Source organism: Macaca nemestrina, chromosome 12, assembly GCF_043159975.1.
Source record: "Macaca nemestrina isolate mMacNem1 chromosome 12, mMacNem.hap1, whole genome shotgun sequence".
NCBI classification, from domain to species: domain Eukaryota; kingdom Metazoa; phylum Chordata; class Mammalia; order Primates; family Cercopithecidae; genus Macaca; species Macaca nemestrina.
In genome coordinates, this window is record NC_092136.1 from 38,787,252 (window position 1) to 38,809,993 (window position 22,742).

At 36.4% G+C, this 22,742-nt stretch overlaps 1 protein-coding gene across 1 annotated transcript in view; it reads left to right on the forward strand.

The window, feature by feature from the left end:
• Nucleotides 1-22,742, forward strand: part of LOC105463299 (solute carrier family 5 member 12) — a 53,752-nt gene that overhangs the window by 16,138 nt on the left and 14,872 nt on the right. The window contains exons 5-11 of the mRNA XM_011710328.3: nucleotides 1,688-1,842; nucleotides 1,964-2,104; nucleotides 7,102-7,231; nucleotides 8,365-8,453; nucleotides 12,950-13,062; nucleotides 17,212-17,279; nucleotides 21,041-21,127. Of these exons, the coding sequence (XP_011708630.1) occupies nucleotides 1,688-1,842; nucleotides 1,964-2,104; nucleotides 7,102-7,231; nucleotides 8,365-8,453; nucleotides 12,950-13,062; nucleotides 17,212-17,279; nucleotides 21,041-21,127 (783 nt within the window). The remainder of the gene's footprint in view (nucleotides 1-1,687; nucleotides 1,843-1,963; nucleotides 2,105-7,101; nucleotides 7,232-8,364; nucleotides 8,454-12,949; nucleotides 13,063-17,211; nucleotides 17,280-21,040; nucleotides 21,128-22,742) is intronic.

Sequence of the window (22,742 nt, forward strand, 5' to 3'; positions counted from 1 at the left end):
TTTCTCAAACCATGTGTGAACAAAATACATAAATACAATGCCTTTGGCAGGTACTTTAATGTCTATTTTTAAAATTGAATTTCAATTTTAATTACAAAAGAAGTGATGGGGCAACCCCAATGTCTTCTTTCATCTCAAGATGAAGATGAAGCCTGTCATCTTTTCACTAAAGTTCCTGACACTCTGGAGGAGTAACCAGAGATGATAATTCTGTTTTTCAATGTTAAAAATACCACGTCATTTCATTTTCACAGAGCTCATTCATTTCCCAAGCACTTACTGATACATCACTTTATTTCACCTTTCCCCACTTGCTCATCCCACATAGATCATGGTCCTAAGGGCTTCTATACCTGCAATACTACAACACCCTCTCTTTTTCCTTCCTTCTTCTTGCCCAAAGGTTCCCAACTGTAATTCTACATTAGAGTCAATGAGGGAGCTTTCAAAAGACACTGAGGACCAGACCCCAATCCAGACCTGAATTAATTCACAACCCCTGGGGATAGGGCTTAAATGTTATTTAATTATTTATTTTTCCTTTTGCATTCCTCAAGTGACTCTCAAGGGGAGCTGGGATGGATTTCATAACTACTGCTCTAACCCCTTACCTAATCATTGTATCCTAGATTTTGCTATTAGATTAATCCTCCTGGACCTCTGTTCTGCTTACCTCACCATTTGACCATTCTGTAGCTCTTAAAACTCATTCCTCCATGAATGTCTGGAATATACCATTCCTTCCTAGTTCTTTGTTTGATATTCTACCATCTCAGTTTCCCAAAATATATTCCCTGTGACTAATTTTACAGTTTCTCTAGTTGTGCAAGCCAGACCCTATTGGTTAGTCTTCATTCCTTTACTTCTTTATCACCTGTATTCAATGAATCATGAGTTATGTTGATTTTACCTCCAAAATAGCTTTTAAGCCCATCCACTTCTTTTCATCTCTACCTTACCTCCATCTGCCAATCATATCGGGCATGGACTACTGAAATAAACTGAGATGGTCTCTCAACTCCTTTTCTTTTCCTGCAGTTGATTCTCCACACAATCACCAATGAAACTGCTGTGAAACAAAATCTCTCATCATATAACTCTTGTTAATGCTTTCTTATGCTCCTGAGAAATCATTTAAGTGTCCTCATCAAAGTCTGTGTGGCCAGGCCTCTAGCAAATTCACCCAAAGAGCAAATTCCTCTTTGGGTGTTTCACACCTTTGACCAACATCTTCCAGTTTTCTTGTATTTCCTCAGGGAGCTGTGCTTCTTCACACATGCTGGTTCCCTCTTCTCTTTGTCCTCTGTAGTTGGTAAATTCCTACTCATTCTTCAGAAATTAGCTTGAACATCATTTCCTCAATACCAGGTCAGGGCTCCCTGTTTTATGCTCCTATAGTAACCTGTCTTTCTTAGTTGCACTTTCCACATTTTTAAGTAAATCACTATCTTGTTGTCTAACATCTGCTTCTCCCATTAGATTATAAACTTTATAAAGTTAAAGAAGGGGTCTGTCTCACTTTTCATTTTATTCTCATGCTTAACACAGTACTGGGCACATAAAAGATGCTCAGTGGCTGATGCTGAATAAACAAAAGAATGCATGCATGTATTAGCAGAGAGGCTTTGCAGAGTCAGAAGAGTTACAGGGTTTGTTTTCAAGGACTCAAACATTCTCTCTATTTCAGGGAGGATTAAAAGCAGTGGTGTGGACAGATGCATTTCAGATGGTTGTCATGTTTGTGGGCTTCTTAACGGTTCTCATTCAAGGATCAACTCATGCTGGGGGATTCCACAATGTATTAGAGCATTCAACAAATGGATCTCGACTACATATATTTGAGTATGTCCAATGCAATTTTTTCATACTTTACAAAGATTTAGCTATATGACCTTGTCACCTAAAATAATATCTTGGGCATCAAATGAATATCTTTGTTCACTCATTTCTGTCTGTCTCATAGCTTTGATGTAGATCCTCTCAGGCGACACACTTTTTGGACTATCACAGTGGGAGGAACTTTTACATGGCTCGGAATCTATGGGGTCAATCAATCAACTATTCAGCGATGCATCTCTTGCAAAACAGAAAAGCATGCTAAGCTGTAAGTTCTCAGTAAAGACAAATTTTAATGTTTTATCTTACCTTATTTGGTACTTATTATATATTAATACTTCCTCTTGGGGTGTGTGTGTGTGTGTGTGTATGTGTGTGTGTATGTGTGTGTAAGAGAGAGGCAGAGAGACTCACTTAACTCTTCCAACTTTTTGAGCCAAGCGTTACTACTGTCATCTCAGCAGGAAGTGGCCGAGAAGAGGTATGAACTGAAGTTGATTTGTCTTTTCTCACAATTATTTGCTGCCTCCATTTATTGAGAAATTACTAGATTAAATTAGGTACTGTGGGTGGCAATGCAAAGGTAAATAGCTCACATTTCTTCCTCACTTGATTTAGCATGTGGTCTCTTCAACTATTATTTTTCTTTTCATGGGTTAAAAGGTAAACTGAGGCACAATTAAATTTTTAAAGAGTTTATTTAAGTGAACAGTGATTTATGAATTAGACAGTTATCAAATAGAAGTAGCTCAAGGCCTCCATTGAGGGAGCACAAGGGGAAAAATTATAGGTTAAACATGGAAATAAAGCAAAGGAAATATTTTATTGGTTACATCTGTACAGTTGTCTTACTTGGTCTATCCGACTGGAAATTTCTTAGTTAGATATCTGTAAGTTAGATGGTGGTTTCTGAGTGGTTAGCATTAAGTTTCTTTTTTTTTTTGTTTGATATAGGCATTTACCAGAAAAAGCCCAAGTTAAGCTTCATTTATATTTGCAAAGGTTAAGCTCACTTAACAGATGTTTGTACTCTTAAAGTTTCCAAGGAGAGCTTTAAAAAATAAGAAAACAAAGGGTAATGTAGCAAGCCACAATGGAACTTCAGCTGCTCTGACTGTTTCCTGGTCTGCTTTCTCTGAAGGATACAAGCAGAGGCACAAGCATCAAGTGTTTTCCAAGCCCAGCAAGCTATCCATGCTCCAAAATAGAGACCAAAGTTATATACACTTTCACAAAACTGGCAGAAATAAGCCAAAACTGCATCCAAAATGATTCTTCATCTTCAGTGCTGCTTCCCAAGGTTTCAACCTCCCCAGCCTAACCAGGATACACTAAACTTTTCTTAGAAAAATAGTCACTATGAATATTTCCCCAAGTGATTTTAAAATGCTTTCAATGCACAGTTTCTTATGTTCACTAAATAAAATATAAAATTGCCTGGAAATGATTCAACCATTTTGTAAGCTGAATTCCAAAAGGAGAACTGTAATGTAATATTTCACAGCTCTCAGAATAAGGAAATAAAAGCATTATCTGGTGTTCCATCAATTCACTGGTAACAAATTCAAATCTTATTACAATAAATAATATTGTAACAAATCCTCCACACATGTGGTCATCTCTTTATCAAATAGCTGTGTTATTGAAAATACATGTGACTTAATCTGAAAAATTCATTTAAAATTCTGCTCTAAAATAAATTATAGTTGGCTATACCTGTAAAGAGAAGAATCCTTTGGTAAAATAAATAATAATTCTTTGTTATATCTAGTTTTTAAAACTATTATGAGTTTATATTATTTTCTTTTGCGAATATGCCTAATTTCTCTATGTTAATACCTGAAAGTTAGGAAATGTGTCTTTTTAATCATTTTTCCCCACAAGACCAAGAACAATGCTTTGTGCTTATTAAATGTTTATCGCTTAGTAAACAAAGTAATGCCTTGAGAAGGTCATACTTGTGTGTATGTATTACACAGGGACACACACATGTATGGATGGGCATATATATGTGAGTGTGTGTGTGTACACACTCATATATATATATGTAAATGAAAATTAAGGCTAACTAATCAGAAGCCATCAATGAACTTATCATTATCTAACTAGGACATTTCCAACAAGATAGACCAAGTAATACAATTATATAGCTGTAATCAATCAATATGTGTACACACACACATATTTCTGTATATAAATCTTAGAAACCTCGTTTAGTAAAGTAGTTTAATTCAAGAAAAATAAATACAATCCCATTCCTATAGTTACCTGGAAATTGGAATTTGTTTTACTAGTATTTAGTGAGTAAGAAAGCTGGCAGAAAAGGAGGCATACTCATGAAGAAAGAAATGTACACAATTTCCTAACAAATGTACATCATTTTTTAACATTCAGGACTGCCATTCCTGGTTCCACTCATGCTGACTCCCACGAAGGGATTAGGACAGTGATAGTGATTTTGTGAGAATATTGAAAGACGAAACATAAAAATTCGCTTTAGAAAAGGGATCCCTGAGAGAATCTAAGGTGACAGGGTTCATAAAATTCAGGAGAGAGAAATCAGTTCAGATGTTCGGTACAGTTGCAGTGCACAGAGCTGCAGGGGAGATTGCTGTGGTGGGGAAATGGTGAGGGCTCCCATCTGTCACGTAGTTGGAGCCTTGAGGGCACTCAGGGGCATCTGGAAGCCACTCAGAGCCAGCTGCTGACTGACTGTCACCTAGGAGGCTCTGCAGATGCCGATGAGATGTTTTGCTTTTGTTCCATTATCTGAGAGCCTAATGTCATTAAGACATTCCATGGGGCTTCAAAAAATCTCTAGTACTTGAGGAAAATTAATCCTGCAATATAGGTAGGTAGAAATAGATCCATAAAGTTCACACTGAAGGTGGGCATGGGTTAGAATCAGGAGTGGCTCATATACATACATTTGGTTTCATGACCAGAAATGTGATTATTCACCAAAGACAACTTAATCTAAAGCCAAATCTTCCTTGCACCTAGAAATAGTATCATTTACCAAGACAGTTACATGTGCTTCCTGGAAGTTAACTGTTTGTGTTTCTAAACCCTTGTTTATCTTTCAGGTCTGCTGGTAGCAAATGGTGCTGTGAGGGTAGGAGTTGATGCAGGGTATCACGTCCCATCTCCCAATTACGATGAGCACATCTACACACAGTTGCTTTTCCATTTCTATTTCCTTAGTTTATTTTCCCCTTATCTCTATCAGATCTAAAATTATCTTATCTTATTTATGTATGTATTTATTTATTTATTTTCAGTGTTCATTACCTGCTTCTAATCCCAAAATGTAATCTCCACGAGGTTGGGTTTTGCATTGCTTCTTGCTATAGCCACAGTACCTAGAACAGGGCCTGGTACAGACAGTTGCCCAGTAAATGCTTTCTGAATGGATCAGTGAAAAAGCCTATTTTACAAACAGAAGAATTAACCCTGTATAGAACCAACGTCCATTTCAAATGGTAAACAGATTAAAAATACAACGACTTTAATGTTCTATTGCCACTGGTTTCTCATTTTGCATAGTTGACCAATAAACTTGTAAGATTGTTTTGGATAATATATGACTGTCCTCTGGATGGCTATATAACTTCCACATATTTTTACAGAGTGTAACTCATTAAATCCTCATAATCCTATAATAAAAAGTAAGGCAGTTACATTACATTCTTTTTACAGATGATATAACTGACTCAGAGTGTTATGTGACTTGCCTAAAGTCACATACTTGTTAAGGGTAAAGACTTTTAACTCCAGGTCCAATGGTATATTTTAAAAAGAAACAGTGTAAAAAATGTAATTATGTAGTAATGAATTTCTACCATTAATTTCTTCAATCATTTCATCATTTCTTACCAAAAAAATAATTTTATGTTTGCTATATGCTGAAGCTGTTCAGTGCTCTGGGAACACAAAACAATAATACATGAATAAATATAGAATTTCAGATCATAAATACTATAGTGACATAATTAATTCTAAGGAGTAGAAACTGACAAGAAAGCAGGAAGTGACTGTTACAAACAAGGATGAACAGGAAAGCCTCTCTAGCCGGCCAGAGCAAAGGCTTGAATAGAGTTGGCCTGAAGGTTGGAGACAGCCAGAGTACAACTAAAGCAGTTATCAGTATTGCTCATTTTATGTAGCAATTGTATTCCCAAAGCCCAGCAAGAAAAACAAACACATAAAAATCATTGCATTGGCAAAATACTTTCAAGGAAGTAGCCTTTGAGATAAAAACTTCTTAAAAAACTTTAAATTGTGAAGTGAAAACTCCTCTAAATGGGATAATTATCTGGCATATTTGCCTTATAAATGTGGACTTTGATTGAAGGGTCTTCTGAAAGTCAAGTACACTTATACAGTATAGGTTTTAGAGGACTTTGAAATAAATGTATGTCCTTACATTTAAATATGATTCCCTTCAAACAGTGACTAGATCTTAGACAATGTTCAGCATTGCTCTCTTGGCCCCCTGTGGCCATCTCCACAGTGAGTTTGTTTATTCTCTCAGGCCAAGGTAAGGCCAGCCTACTTTCATGTCCTCTCTGGAATTGAGGAAATCAGTAAAATTTTGACTTTCAAAGGACAGTAATGAATACAACATAACTGTAGGATACTACAAAAGCACCCAGGCTGGAATTAGGCATATCTGTGCGTTTTAAAATAAAATGAATTGCTCCACATAATATGGGTAAGATGATCCTAAGTTTTTCGTACTTCTGTTGTCTTTTTAACAAACCAACTCTAACTTTTACCTGCATTAATCTCCAAAGTGAATATTTCCAACACTTATCTATTTCTGTATTAGCTCATTATCCCTCTGGAAAAAGATGTTAAAAATATAAGTTGCCTTTTTGACAGTTTTATGAATTGAGTAGGGGGAAAATCACTTGAAGTTATATAATATGAGTGATTGGTATGTGAAATTTAATCCAAGAGAATAGATCTCATACCACACATATTAAGACTTTGCAGAAAACTCCTGATTTCAAAGGAAAATTCACTTAAAAATCTTACTTTATTTAAATTTGGTAATGAGTCTAAAAATGTAATGTTCTCAAGCGAAAAAAAAAAAGAAAAAAAAATAACAAAAGTATAAAGTGTAGTGATTCTTAAAGGCTGTAGAATTTTATTTTACTAGCAAAAAGGTCTAAAATCCTTTACCTTGAGTACTTGATAATGACCTCACCACACCATGATATAGTATGCAGGCTACCAATAGGCCTATGTGCTCTTTTCTAGGGCCTTGTATTTTAACTTGCTGGGTCTCTGGATCATTCTGGTGTGTGCTGTCTTCTCTGGCTTAATCATGTACTCTCACTTCAAAGACTGTGACCCTTGGACTTCGGGCATCATCTCAGCACCAGACCAGGTATGGGTTTTCTTGAGGACAGTGGGGAATGTCTGGAATGAGCATGCTTCTGGTCATTGTTGGGTAATGTTGGCTTTTCTCTTTTTCTGCCTGGACTGCTCACTATTTCTCAAATCCCAAGAAGTTGGCTTCTTTCTTCTCTTTGGTGATATCTGCATCTACCAGGTTCAAATATAGGGGAATGAGAATGTAAAAAAGAGGGCACCTTGGCCAGGCGCGGTGGTTCACACCTGTAATCCCAGCAGTTGGGGAGGCTGAGGCAGGCAGATCACCTGAGGTCAGGAGTTCGAGACCAGCCTGGCCAACATGGCGAAACCCCGTCCCTACTAAAAGTACAAAAATTAGTCAGGCATGGTAGCGGGCACCTGTAATCCCAGCTACTCAGAGGCTGAGGCAGGAGAATTGCTTGAATCTGGGAGGCAGAGGTTGCAGTGAGCTGAGATGGCGCCACTGCACTTCAGCCTGGGTGACAAGAGTGAGACTCCATCTAAAAAAAAAAAAAAAAAGAGGGCACCTCACCTTGTTTCTGAAGACAAGGCCTGGTAACATAGCAAGGTTGGAAACAGTGGAATGCGGCTTGAACCATGGCTTTGGATGTTGCTGCTGCCTTTGGACTCTTCCTACAGGTTTCACAGTTGATTAAGGAACCTCAGATTGGAGACAATGATCCTTATTTCCACAATGCCTGCCTCTTTTCATGTCTTCTCAGCATAATTTAAATATTGTGCTGATATAGTACAGTAAACATGGTTTTGAAAACTTTATTTATGGACAATATGCTCATGAGAAGCAATCATTTGCCTTCCCTCTCTATATGTATTTAACTGTCCTGCTCTGTCAAAGAGGGACTCCTCTGCCACAAACCTGGATGTAGAGTAGAACATCATATCTAGATTCCCTGAAGACTACTTTTATGGGTTTGATTTTAGGGCTTAGTTGCTAACATTCAGGATAAACAGGAAAGAAAATGGCATATATTGAAAACAAGGAAAATAAACTTCCTACCTCCTTTTGCTCAAAAGCTATTTTCCCACATTTCAAACACTAATGAGAAAGCTGCGAATCCTATTTTTTCTCTCTTTTCTTTTCTTTCTTTCTTCATTGTACTTTTTTATTTTTTGCCTCCTCTTCAGCTGATGCCATACTTTGTCATGGAGATATTTGCCACAATGCCAGGACTGCCAGGACTTTTTGTGGCTTGTGCCTTCAGTGGAACTCTGAGGTTTGTATATCAACAACAATCTGATGATGATGATGGAAAGGATGACAAGGATGATGGTGTAGTGATTGACAGTATTCAGCAAGCACTCACTGTGTGTAAACTGATCTTCTGAATGTGTTATTTGTATTTGCTTGTTAATTGGCACACAACATATGAGGCTAGAACTTCACTCATCAGTATACACTCATCAGTATATTCACTCATCAGTATACAGATAAGGAAAATGAGATTTAGCCAGATAGAAAAATTACCTATGGTGAGTTAGTAAACTGCAGGGGCTGGATGTAAGCCTTGATCGGGCTGGATGTAAGCCTTGATCTGTCCCTACTGAAGACTTTTATGCTCATTATCCTACCTTGTCTGATGCTAATTGACCCCACACTTTCACATCACCTTTACATAAAGCAGCTCACTCTGCTGGCTCTTCTTATTCATTCGGCTGCAATGTATATAGTCATGTACCACATGATGTTTCAGTCAATGATGGACTGCATATATGATGATGGCCCTATATTTTAATACTGTATTTTATCATACCTTTTCTATATTTAAGTACACAAATGCTTTGCGATTGTATTACAATTGCCTACAGTATTCAGGACAGTAACATTCTGTACAGGTTTGCAAACTGGGAGCAGTAGGCTATACCATATACCCTAGGTGTATAGCAGACAATGCCATCTAGGCTTATGTAAGCACATTATGATGTTAGCACAATGATGAAATCACCTAACAATGCATTTTCTCAGAACATAGCCTTGCCATTAAGCAATGCATGGCTATATATTCTGCACATCTATTCTTTGCATTCCATTCATCTCATCTTTAATAACACATCAGACAGCTAATAACTTCCATTTCTCAAATAAGGGCATTATTCTAAATACAAAATCATTCATGCATTTTATTATGGCAAATACTTTAGAAGGCTTATATTATACCAGACACAGTTGGTGACATCAGGGATATTGCAGAGAACAAGACTGACATAAGCACTGTCCTTGCTTATACAGAGTTTGCTTTCTAACAGACATGGCAGATGGCCATGTGAGTAAAAAAGATAAATAAGATTGTGTCTGAAAATAGCAAACAGTATAAAGGAAATAACAGCGTGTATCCTCGAGAGAGGTGAGGTCTGAGGGTCCTAATTTTGTTAGGCTCTTTAAGGAACTCCTTTCTGAATATGTGATACTTGTATTGAAATCTAAAGGATACAAAAAAGCCAGCTATGTGAAGAACACAAGCAGGAACATTTACAGGTAGGGGGAAAAGCAAATACTAAAGCCCTGGGGAGACAAACTGTATGGAGTATTTGAAGAACAGAGGAAACACTGGCACCTAAGGCCCTGGGAGCAGAGCAGGTGGGGATGAGTTAGAAGAGGTGAGCAAGAATCAAATCATGACGAGCCTTCATAAAATGGTAGAGTTTGCATTTCAAGTGAAATAGGAAGTCATTAGAAGGTTTGAAACCAAGGGAGTGAGTGATATACAAATTGAAGACTTGGTCTTCTCTGTCAGGAAGATATGAGCTTGCCTCTTTATATATAAGAAAAGTAGCCAATTGACCTAGGTTAAGGACTGCTTTTCTCATTTGTTCATTGTTTATTTGCTTTATTAATGACATTTTTGAGCACATAAAGATTTTAATTTATATTAATGTTTTACATCCTGATTTCAGGGTTAACATCATGCTCAGAAAGGTTTGTCCATTCTACGATTGTAAATAATCAACTAGACACCATTCTAGTATACTTATGATTTTATTCAATATTAACATTATTAAATTATCTAGACTATACATGTGATATAAGAAATTAAGTGAAGTTCCTGCTTTATTTTCCTTGTAAACTAGTAACCAAGTTGTCCCTTTTGTCTTTAATAAACAGGCCATTTTTCACCACTGACTTGAAATATTACTTTTATTACATTCTATATTCTTCTTTGTAGTTGATACCTCTTCTTAATTATCTTTTACATTCTTTTGATGTATTGGTCTTTAGCTATGCCAACACCAATAATTTTGATGACTGTGCTTTAAAATATAATTTATCTATTAGGCTGATACCCTAATTAATTTTATTTTACAGAACTTTCCTGATACCTGGGGGTTTTAAAACAATATTTTTAGTTGATTCTTTGGGGTTTGATTGTAATCGATTATCTGCAAATACTCTTGACTTATTTTCTTTCTTTTAAATAGGCGTACTTCTATGTTTATTTTCTTATGTAATTGTGCTTTGAGAACAATAATAAATAATTAAGGTAATAACAGAAATCCTCCTTTTATTATGTACTCTAAAAGGAATATTTCTTTGATTTTACAATTTAATAAGGTATTGACTTTCGGTTTGAAAGGTATTATTTATATTTGAGAATATTTGCATAAATTATTTAAAAAGTAGAAGAATAAAATGCATATATTTATGCTAATTTTAGAAAAGATGTTTATCTCAGGGGTATATTTTGGTAAAATTTTAGCATTTTTGAAATGGATATATAATTTTGCTCTTTCAAAACTTTTAGCAGAGACAATGTCCTATGGTGTTGGTCCTAGGATCTCAAGGACACTAAGGACAGAGATAATGAGCACCAGAGACTCAAACACCAGTAAGGGTCACACTCTGTCTTTTTGTCTCTCTCTACGTGCTTTATTTTTTGCTCTCTTACTCTGAGGCTCACTCTTTCCAGACTGGAGAAATATGGCTGTTAACAGAATAAATCCCCCATAAAAGAGTGTTGATTCCTTTATTCTAAGTCCCAAATTTTCAAGGAAGAAACACACTGGACAACATATGGTATAGAGAGATTACTGCTGCCACAACCACAAGGAGACTGTGGGGACAGAGAAAGGAAAAGACAGGAGTGGGGATAGAATGGGGAGATAGTGGTTGAGACACAGGGGAAAAAATATTTGCACTATCTTGTAGCAGCTTTAAAATCTGAAAATTGACATATGGATACACCTGACTGCCAGTGCAACCCTGCAAAGGTTCTACAAACCTTACCCTTCTGGGCCAAATTCAACTTTCTGCTCTCTCCCACCCAAAGGATTCAAAGATTAACCTTGATGTTGGAAACTTTCACAAGATGTATATTAAGACAAAGATTTTGGGAGCACAAAAAGTCCTCTTATTTAATCCTCTTCTCTCCTTATTTAACTTTTATGGAGCTCCAGATAGAAGAGGAGTCTGGCAGGGGTCACATATTATGTTTTAATTCTTAGAAAAATACGAACAGTACCCCCAAAGCACTTAGTTTTCAGATATGGGTCTTGGACAGTTTTTACTTCCTCTGTATATATTACTTAGAGAAGTCATAGCTATATCTTGTGTTCAAGTAAGCACCAGAGGATAACAGAATAATTTTTAATTAATATAAATGGAAAAGTTACAAATTCCTAGACATCTTTTGTTCATTGGCCTATTTCTTTTCCAGAATTTTTTTTCATAGTTGTGATTTTGCATCACTTAAATTGAATATTTTATCTATTACACTAGCTAAAATATTCCAGGTCTGTATGAGGAATTAAAGAAGGTCTCATGTCATTCTGCAAAGAAAACCCCAACGTTCAGGTGCTGTGTCACCTAAGCAAGTTTTAGGTCAAATAAGATTGAGCTCTGATTGGAAAGTGAGAGACGGAATATCAGAGGTTTTATGCAGTTTCGATATGTGGACACTTCCCAGTCTTATCTCTTGCCACTTTCTCTTTTACTGTTATAATATCATTCCAGCAACGCTGGTAGCTTTCGGTTGTTGAATGTAACAGCTCCTTTTTATGTTGAGATATTTATATGTAAGTTTTCCTTCTTCCTACAACATCTTTTTCCCATTTTGCATGGATCTTCCCAGTGCCTATCTGTCACTTCCTAAGGAAAATTTTCCAAACTACATATCAATTTAGGTCTCTGTATGCTCTTATAGCACCTTGCTATTTTCCTTCACAACAATTTCACAACTGTAAGCAGGTAAATAATTGGTTGTCAAATGTTTGTGTACCAGTTAGAGTGCAAGATCTATGTCTTCCTGGTTCACCATTGTATGCTTGATACCCAGAATGAATAAAACGATGTATAAATAAATGAATGAATAATTAATGAGTGGCAGGCTGTACTGATTCCTGGGTTAGGGTAGTCACTACTCTCTGTTTCCACTCCAACCTGAATACACACATAGACACACACACACACACATTTCCTCTGGTGCTGCCTGCTAGGTCATTTAACCTCTTGTTAAGAGGAATTAGTGGGTGTTAGATTATGAAAGCCTAGCTTCTTCACTGTAGTTCATGGAAAAAATTTAAGAGCAATAGCATGGAAAAAGATTTGAAAGATGAGTAAAGAGGCCATATAGTTCCCATGGAGTCTCAGAAGATAGAGACCTGTCCGCATCTGTTTTTCCTAGAGCCCTGCCTTATCTATCTGCCCTGGACGAGAGGGCAGGCTGGTAGTTCTGCCTTACGTAGCTTAGACCATGTTCTCACTTTTCTTTCCTTATAGCACCGTGGCTGCCAGCATCAATGCCTTGGCAACAGTGACCTTTGAGGATTTTGTCAAGAGCTGTTTTCCCCATCTCTCCGACAAGCTGAGCACCTGGATCAGTAAAGGCTTATGTAGGTACAGCTGGTGGACCTTCTATTCCATATCATGAAATGTACGTGTGGTACATGTCAAAATCCTGCACGTGCTGTTCAGGACACACTTATAAACACAAATGCACAGTGAGACATGTGAAGAATCCCACATATAGATTCTTACACTTCCAAAGATCCGGCAGGGTATCAGGAAAGAATGGCTAGCTAGTTTACTTTAACTAATTTTATTTTCAGATACTCTTCTATACTTACCCTACATTCTAAACGAGGCTTATCCAACCCATGGCCTGTGGGCTACATGCGGCCCGGGATGGCTTTTAATGGAGCCCAACACAAATTTGTAAACTTTCTTAAAACATTCTGGATATTTTTGTAATTTTAAAAATCTTTTGTAATTTTTAAATTCTTAAAATCTTATCAGCTATCATTAGTGTTTGTGTATTTTCTATGTACTCCAAGGCAACTCCTTCTTTCAGTGTGGCCCAGGGAGGCCAAAAGATTGGATGCCCCTGCAGACTAATCACATCAATCTCTCTTGATTACACTGTGTGATGGTCATTAGTCTCTCTACATGGGAAGATGTTGTGCTCACTATGGCCAGTCACCTTGACAAAGAAAAGCCGAATTCTTTTCTGAAGAACTGTTCCTTATTACCAAACTCCCAGTAACCCCATCAAAGAATAATTGCTCCTTGCTTAATCATGCAATTGCATATTATGTTTATAATCAGTTCAGCACTTACCAGAGAAATTGCAGTTTCACAAGGTTTACTTTTTAAAGTATAAAAAAATTATGTATTTACTAATAGAAAATATAAGTAATTTGGGAAAACTTATGTACATTGTTAAATAAAATTATACCTATTTTTCTTGGTATGTATTATGAAATCTTGTTCTAGCAGGATTGAATACATAATTATGTGGCAGCAGTGAGTGTTGATACATTTTTTGTGTGCTTAATATTACTATTTTCTAAAATTGCCCAAGTTAGTAGACAAAATGGCATCACATTTTTGCTTTAATTTACATATTTTGAAATATAGACCATTATTTTTCAGATAGTAATGATTTGTATATTTTTGTAAAAAAATTATTTATGCTTTCTATATATTTGTTGATGAGACAGTAGAAATTTTATTGTTTGCAAAATCTCTTTACGTAGAGAGGAAGTAAGTCCTTTGTCTGTTGTAGAATGTCTACCAGCTTAATTATTTTTAAACATATTTTTCATGTACAGAAAATTTCATTTTGTTTGATCAAATATATCATTTCTTTTATTATTTTATCATTTCTTTATGCTTATAAATTTCTTACATTAAAAACTTATGTTTATATTTTCTTTTAGATTGTAAGTACTTTTATATTTTATATTTAATACATCTAAATTACTTATTTGATTTATTATCTAAGATGATAAATTAAATTGTTTTTCTTTTTCTTTTTTAAGATGGAGTTTCACTTTCATTGCTCAGGCTGGAGTGCAATGGCATGATCTCAGCTCACCGCAACCTCTGCCTTCTGGGTTCAAGCAATTCTCCTGCCTCAGCCTCCCGAGTAGCTGGGATTACAGGCATGTGCCACCACGCCTGGCTAATTTTTTTTTTTTTTTTTTTTTTAGTAGAGATGGGGTTTCTCCATGTTGGTCAGGCTGGTCTTGAACTCCCGACCTCAGATGATCCACCCGCCTCAGCGTCCCAAAGTGCTGGGATTACAGGCGTGGGCCACCATATCCAGCCACTAAGATTTTTTTTTATATAGTTCACTTCCCCAGCATTATTTTTCCAATATTCCTGTTTTAAACATATTTTCATTAATAAAAATATATAACATAAATTTTTTTCATCTATAAGAATATATTTCATAGTATATACTTATTTTCTGTAATTACAGGACTAAACCATCTTGTTTGATATTATAGCTTTGTAGTATTTTATTTAAATATATGATAGAACAATTTCTCATTTTTCTTTCAGTTTAAAAATTAAAAATGTTTCCATTGTAATTTTTACAAAAAAAAATTGGCTATTCATTACTATTTATTCTTTCAAAATGACTTTAACGTTTATTCCATGGAACCTATCTGAACCCCCCACTGCCACTCCTCAATCCCATGGGATTGCATTAAACCTGAAAACATATTTGGAAACAACTGATATCTTTGTCAATCTTCCACCTAGCAATAGAATTTATTTTTTTCTATTTAACTGTATCGTATTTTTTAAATCTTACGTATTAACTATACTAACGTCTTCCTCTTTCAGCTCCTCTTCCTTCCTCCCCCTCGCGCTCTTCTCTTCTTTCTCTTCTCTCTTCTTCTTCTTTTGTTCATCCTCCTCCTCCTCCTTTCCTTGATATTATGAGTAAGATGCTTTCCACATAATGTCTTATAAACTATTGTCATTGTGGAAGCTGTAATTTTTTGTTTTTGTTTTGAAAATGATATATCTGACCATTTACTCAACTCTCATTGATTCTTAAAATGCAAATTGATTTTATTGAAAGTGTGGTTGTTGCTTGCAAATATGAATAGTTTTACCATCCCTTTTATGCTTAATTGGTTTTCTAATTTAGGTTGTTTTCCATATCTTTTACTTTTTCTCTTATTTTCATAACTTTGTCCTTTTCTTCTGTATACTTGAAGAATTCAAGTTTTTCTCTATGTTACCTTGAATTCTCCCTATATAAACTTCTTAACAATAATGATTTTAATTATGCTATTGTGTTATGTTCCTTATATCTTATTACAAAAATTAAATTATTTGGCCAAGTTTAAAAATGTTATTGTGAATTATCATGTATACATTGCCTAGATTCTCCATTAATATTTTCCTAAGCTTGCTTTTTAGCATATCCATCCAGTTGTCTATCCATCCATTAATCCATCATATTTTTGGTACATTTAAAAGTAAATTGTGGACTTCTGCATACTTCCCCCAAATTATTTTAAAATGCACATTGTTAATGATAATTCACTATTTAAAAAGCTGGAAAAGAGAGCCTCAAAAGTTGCTAGCCTGATTTCATTTTAAGAGTAAGTTCCTGATAGGAAATATCATGTACTGAATTTGAAATAAAATAAAAATGATAAATACATAGTACTTGCTGTGTACCAGGCATTGTTCTTGGGTATATGCATATACTTGTTGGATTAATTTACAAGTAGTTCCTTTCTACAGTGAAAGCTGTTAGAGACAGGAATCACGTTCTAAGTTTATAGCACTGGCATCTGGTGCAGTGTCAAATCTATGGTTGGTATTCAATAAGATTGAATTAATAGTCATGTTGGGAACTGGGCTGGATGTATAGCTGACAGAGAATGTTCAAAAAGAATCAACACAATAGTTTTCTTTCCATTTCTGTCACTGTGTCTCTGTCTCTACCTGCTACTTTTTGCCTTTCTATTATTTAGTTTATGTGTTATTATTGGAATTCAGTGTACTCTTGAGATGATTTTTAAACAAAGATGTATAAAAAATGGCTTTTTAAAAGATGGTTTAGAAAAGACATTATTTTTACATGTTGACTAAAACATATATGCTGATTTATTAGTGAGCTTTTATGATACCAGAAGAGCACTGTACTCTGAAGGCCCTTATGGTGATATAGAAACAAATAAATCATTATGTAGCATAACTAAGGACCATAAGGAAAATACAAATAAAGTGCCAAAGGGAAAAATCTGAAAAAGTTTCCAGATGTGCGAAATCTGTTAGGTAGAATGTGTAGACGTTATTTAACCATTGTTAAGATGAAAAGCTACTGGACTCCTGGAATTAGTAGCTTCTTTTTCAGCTCCTTGCTAGAGGGTGGTTTCCCTGGAATTAATTTCCACTAATTTTGTCTAGATTTAGTCTGGACCTTTCCCACATTTTCATGTAGTTTCCACATAACAGATTTCTTCTAGAAGCTTAGGATAACCCTTGAGGCTGGATACCAGTTCATTCCGCCTGGCCTGAGGGAGCAGGTCATTGAAACTTTTCCTTGGTAGAGAGACTTCCTAAATGCCTCTCTTGGGGCTGATGATGGCTGAATGTGGAGGACGGTCCTCACTGAGATCCCTTTGCAAAGGGCTTCCATCAGAGACAGTTCTGAGTGGGGGTCATGTCATCCCTTGAAGTCAGGAATCCCTCAGGAAATTACGGTTGTAATTTTTCTTTCTTTCTTTCAGGTCTCTTATTTGGCGTGCTGTGTACCACTATGGCTGTGGCTGCATCCGTCCTGGGAGGTGTTGTGCAGGTAACGAAAGAAGGAAAAGACACATTTGATGTCACCAGAACTTCCCCCCACTCTCTTCTAATGTCCTGCCTCTTCCTCCAAGATCCAAAGGCTGACATTTAATAATACCAGCTCCCAATTAAAAATACATGTAAAATTTCAACCAAAATCACTTTCAGAAGGAGAAACTATTAAAACTAGTAATAGGATAGTGAGATAAAATTAGAAACTCCTAAAAATTCAGATCTGAGAATTTATTATCCTGATATAAAAGTAGTGATAATAATAGTTAAAACAATAATAATTAACATATATGTAACACTCTGTTCTGGGCAGAGTCCTAAATGTATTATTTCATTTAATCTTCATCACTTCTCTTAAAGTAGTATAATTAATGCACTAATTTTCCAGATGAAGAAACTAAGAAGTAACTGTCCCAAAGTTACATAATTAAAGAGTGGTAGAATGGGATATCTACTCACCTATCTACTCACCTCCACCTGTCATCCAAGATGAACTCACAGCTCCCAATTCCACAAAATATCAATACTAAAAGGAACCTTATGTTTCAATTATAATCTGTTTCAATTATCTTCATTTTGCAGGTGATTACAGGAAAAAAAGTGAAAATATCCTGTTCAAGGTCTCACAGTTAGTGGAAAAACTAGGTTTATGACCCAAGTCTCCTGAGCCACCCATCCCCATTCCCCATGTTACCCAACTCACAAAACAGCATCAGATAAGTACATCTTCAGGTTCAAGCGATTCTCCTGCCTCATCCTCCCCAGTAGCTGGGATTACAGGTGCCCAGTTAATTTTTGTAGTTTTAGTAGAGATGGAGTTTCGCCATATTTGCCAGACTGGTCTTGAACTTCTGACCTCAAGTGATCCACCAGCCTCGGCCTCCCAGAGTGCTGGGATAACAGACGTGAGCCACCACACCTGGCCTTGTGTAATCTGAACATCATTTAGAGTTTCTTATCATGGTATAAGTTTTCAATAAATGTTTTTCAAATGAAGATATGAGTCACAGTAAGTGAATAGTAATCATTAATGTTTATAGAAGGCCTTCCAGTTCCCAGAGCAGTTTAACTTACTTGATCCTTCCAATGATTACTTAGATAAGTTCCATTAATTCCATTATAAGATTCAGGGAACAAATCTGGGAGAGCTAAGTGATAGAATAATTCACTTGTCTACATAAAAGAACTTACGGGACATGGTGTCCTTTCTAATAGGCCATTAACATACTGTTTTATCACAGATGCTTTATAATCCCTTCATAATGTTTGAAGCACTCTGATATATACCCGTCCACACAGCAGAAGTGGCAAGGTGGTGAGGTTTGTCTTTAGTGAGCTCAGGTACTTTTTTAAGATTTATTTTCCTATTCATGGAACCTATATTTCCAAGTTGCCGCTTGATGTCTTGTGCTCCACAATCAGTATTTACTCTTCAGAAAGTATCATCATGTCCAACTGGTGATGATTAGAGTCACTAAATTGTTTTCCTCCAGAGATACTTCCACTGTAAGCTCCTCTGCAATTGAAGTATGAGGGGCTCCAGATAGGCAAGGACTCCTCCAAAGACTAGTGGAAAACAATTCTTGTAGTGAGGAAGAAGTTGTGAGTGATGCCCTCATCCTCCTGCCTTCGTTCAGTTGAGTATGCTGGGCCCACCTTCTTGATGGATTAAGATGTGTGCCATGCAGTTGAAGAGATGTCGATAGGCAAGAATGAAAACCCTGATCTCTCCTTTCCTAGGAGAGGTATTTGAGTCTAAGGTGGTCCACTCATTTCTCTGAACACATCTGACTTTGACGGGCAAAAAAAGGCAACTATAATTCCCTTATTTAATTTTCCAAACACCCTTGCTAAATTGAGTTTAATGGCATAACATTCATATTCTGAATTTACATATGAGAAGAAGACAAGAAATTAGGTACCCTAGGGATGAGATATAGAGCCAGGTTTAATTTCATTTCATGTTTCTGAAACCACCCCGTACCCATGGTATGTGTTTATGGTAGTGCTGAGGGTGAGAGTGGGGCAGCTTAAGTTCCTTAAACAAAGACCCATTCAATGTTTTAGTTAAAGACTTTAGAAAATGTGTTCTGGAAAGTCTCATCCTGCGACATGTTCCAAGAAAGAAAATTTCCACAGTCAAAAGACTTTGGAACACACTGCACACTACATTCCACTCTCCAAAATCCACATGATACAGGGGCATATTGAAGGCTTCGAAAAATCCTCTAGTAAGGAAACCTGTTTCACTTGAAACATGTGACCACAGAACCACAATGGAGTGGAGAGTAGTGGGGCAGGAGGGGCTGGGGTCAAATAGCAGCAGGGAAGATCAGTTCGTGATTTGCCCAGCTCCCTTTGAGAAAGGTCGTTCTATCCAATATGCTGCTGTCCTAATGATTATCAGCTAATTCTGCTAAGAGCTGTTAATGACTTCTAGGGGCATTTTAATCTCAACTTGAGAAAAAAATTTCTGGATATCGTAACAGTTCAGCAAACAAATGGCATGCGTCAGGGATCAGAGCTCACTAATAGAGAAGGTTAGAGCAGTAATAAAAAGATAATAATAGTAGTAGTCAACACTTTGGTGCCTTTATGTGCTCCATACTCCTCAGACAGTATTCTGTGTTTTTTCTTGGATTCCACATTGAATACTCACCAAACTCCATGCCCCCCAAATGGGAAGCAAGTATTAGCATACCCACATGACGTGTGAGGAAGCTAAGGCATAGCAAGGTAAAATAAGGTAAAATATCCTGCCCAAGCCCCAAAGGCAACCCTAACCCCAATGCACAAAGCTATTGTCCTGTACTTGCAGGAGTGGCTTAGCAGGTATTTGGGCATTGGGGAGGAGGCTGAATTAGATGAGCTCTAAGTCTTCCTCTAATTAAACATACTTAATATTAACAAAAGAAAGGTAAAAATTAAAATTAGTTTGCTTGTACACTACAGAAATATACATAGTTTTAAATCCAGGAACTCTTGAATTCCTCCCCCACCACCTTGTTTTTTTTTGTTGTTGTTTGTTTGTTTGTTTGTTTGTTTGTTTTTATCATGTGAAGGCCTTTTTCTTCTGAGGCATGGTGGCTACTGACTTTGTAAGAGATTGTGAAATATTTGTCCCACAGGAGAAGATAAAATTACCTTTACTAATTTATTGACTCTCCTATGTAATCACTAGTAAATGAACTTTCAAATTCAGCAACCCTAGAAACTGTGAATTAATGCTATCAGTCAGCAGAGGAAATGCCAGGAATATTAACTTAAGTATTGATGCTGGGTAAGAAGCAAGGCTTTACCCTCATCTGCCTCCATTTTGTCAAGAATATATCTGAGGCATTGACTTCTCTGAAATTAATCTGGAAAAAACAATCAAGCATTGCAACCCATCTTTCTGGAAAAAAGAAAAAAAATTTGCTAGAGGTGATTTGAAGTCCCCTTGGTTCTATGACCTTATTTTTTTTTTTATAGAGAAAGAAGACTTTGAAATTCATTGAGTTTCAGCTTGGACTTCAAACTAAATTCAGGTTGCTTGCCTTTCTACCATACAAACACACACACAGACACACACACACGCATAAATACAGTGCTTATCATTCAGCCTAGAATTTAGAAATGACTTATAGAAAGCACATAATTAATAAATGGCACAGTCAGAACTAGGACCCAATTGTATCCCAGGTCCAGGAGAGGGATGATGCCAGGAAGTCACAGATACCCTTGAGTAGGGGGTTCATCTGGTCTGCTTTTGTTCCACAGGCTGCCCTCAGCATTCACGGCATGTGCGGGGGACCAATGCTGGGTTTATTCTCCTTGGGTATTGTGTTCCCGTTTGTGAACTGGAAGGTAAGGATCCCACAGCCATCTTCACAATTCCTAGTCAAAAACTGGTCCCAGCCATTTCTTCCTCCTCTCACCCCTGTTTGGAAAAGCTATTTGTCTTAACCAGGAAAAGAATCCACAGTAGAATTAAACAGAGCTTGAGTCTACCTATCTCTGACTTCAGTGACATTTTTCTGGGAACAGAAATGAAAGAAAAGCAGAGGTAGTTATGAACTACCATATATCCTGACATGAAAGCTGACTCTTTAAGGTTAAATTAAGTCTTCTCTAAATTAAAGGCCCACAACATTAATTGTAAAATAGATTCTGAATTCAAGAATAGTTTTGTTGAAACACAATTTTGAAAATCCATATTTACAAATGTAAATCTAATTGTTTTCTGTGTATAGTTACCTAGATTTATAACTAACTTTATTAAACTAATTAACTAATTTATGTAGGGGAGAAGGGACAAACTTGGGTTCTGACAGCTGGATCTTCATTTTGCTGCTCTGGCAAGCTAACAGAATGTCTTCAAGTAAATGTTGGTTGGATAACTGTGTATTGAGTATAAATCAAAATAAATAATTATCTGGAAAATAATATAACAATATTTTTTAAACATTTATAATAGCAGGATTTTCTCAATCTAACAAAATTGCCATTTTCCAGTTACTGCCATCTGCACACTTACATGCATGTATTTCGAGAAAAGTCTTTTGATTCCAGAAAGCTTGACTTTATACTTATTTATCTATATACTATAGGATATTCCATAATGTCTGTGTCAGATAGTATACCTGATTAGGTCTCTGTGGCTACCTGACCTTTATTGACCCTTCTCCTAGATAAATCTTGTTGGGCTAGGTAAAGAGGTTGATGGGTAGTGAGCATTCGGGTCTTTGCAGCACTTCCCAAGCAGTCTTAATCACTTGTCTGATATTGGGGTTGACAAGAATATTATGTCTTTGGGGAGATAATGTGAGGGAAGACAATATCCTAGCCACAAAAAAATATGAGCCAACTACATAAGATTTTACAGTGCACTGTAAATATTAATTTATTATCTATGTTAGTACATTGGAGTTTTTTTCTATTTGGTCAGGAAAACCACCTTGATTTCTCTTACTGAAACCACCTTGTCATTTTTGGCAGCCATTGGGGCCCTCATTTACCCTGCATCAGCCTCTAAGACATGTCCTTTGCCTAGATATTTACTAAAGTATAGTAAATATTATAAATTTGTGTCACCTCTCCCCTCATCAATGGCCATGACTGATCCTACTAACCAATCATGGCTCTCCTTCCCACAGAATGTGGCTGCAACTTCAGAATCTGTCTCAACATGGCTCTCCAGCTAGCTATTATAGAACAACCAGGGTTAGCTGTCCAGTTGAAATCCATTTGCCACTTACTGGTAGGCCAGGGGTCAGCAAACAATATGCCTCAAGCCAAATCTAGCTGGTCCCCTGTGTTTGGTAAGGCCTTCAAGCTAAAAATGGTTTTGACATTTTTAAGTGGTTGGGAAAAAAAAGTCAAAAGAAGAATAATATTTTCTGGCACAAAAATATTATATCAAATTCCAATTTCAGTGCCCATAAATAAAATTTTACTAAAACACAGCCAGCCTCTTCTGTTT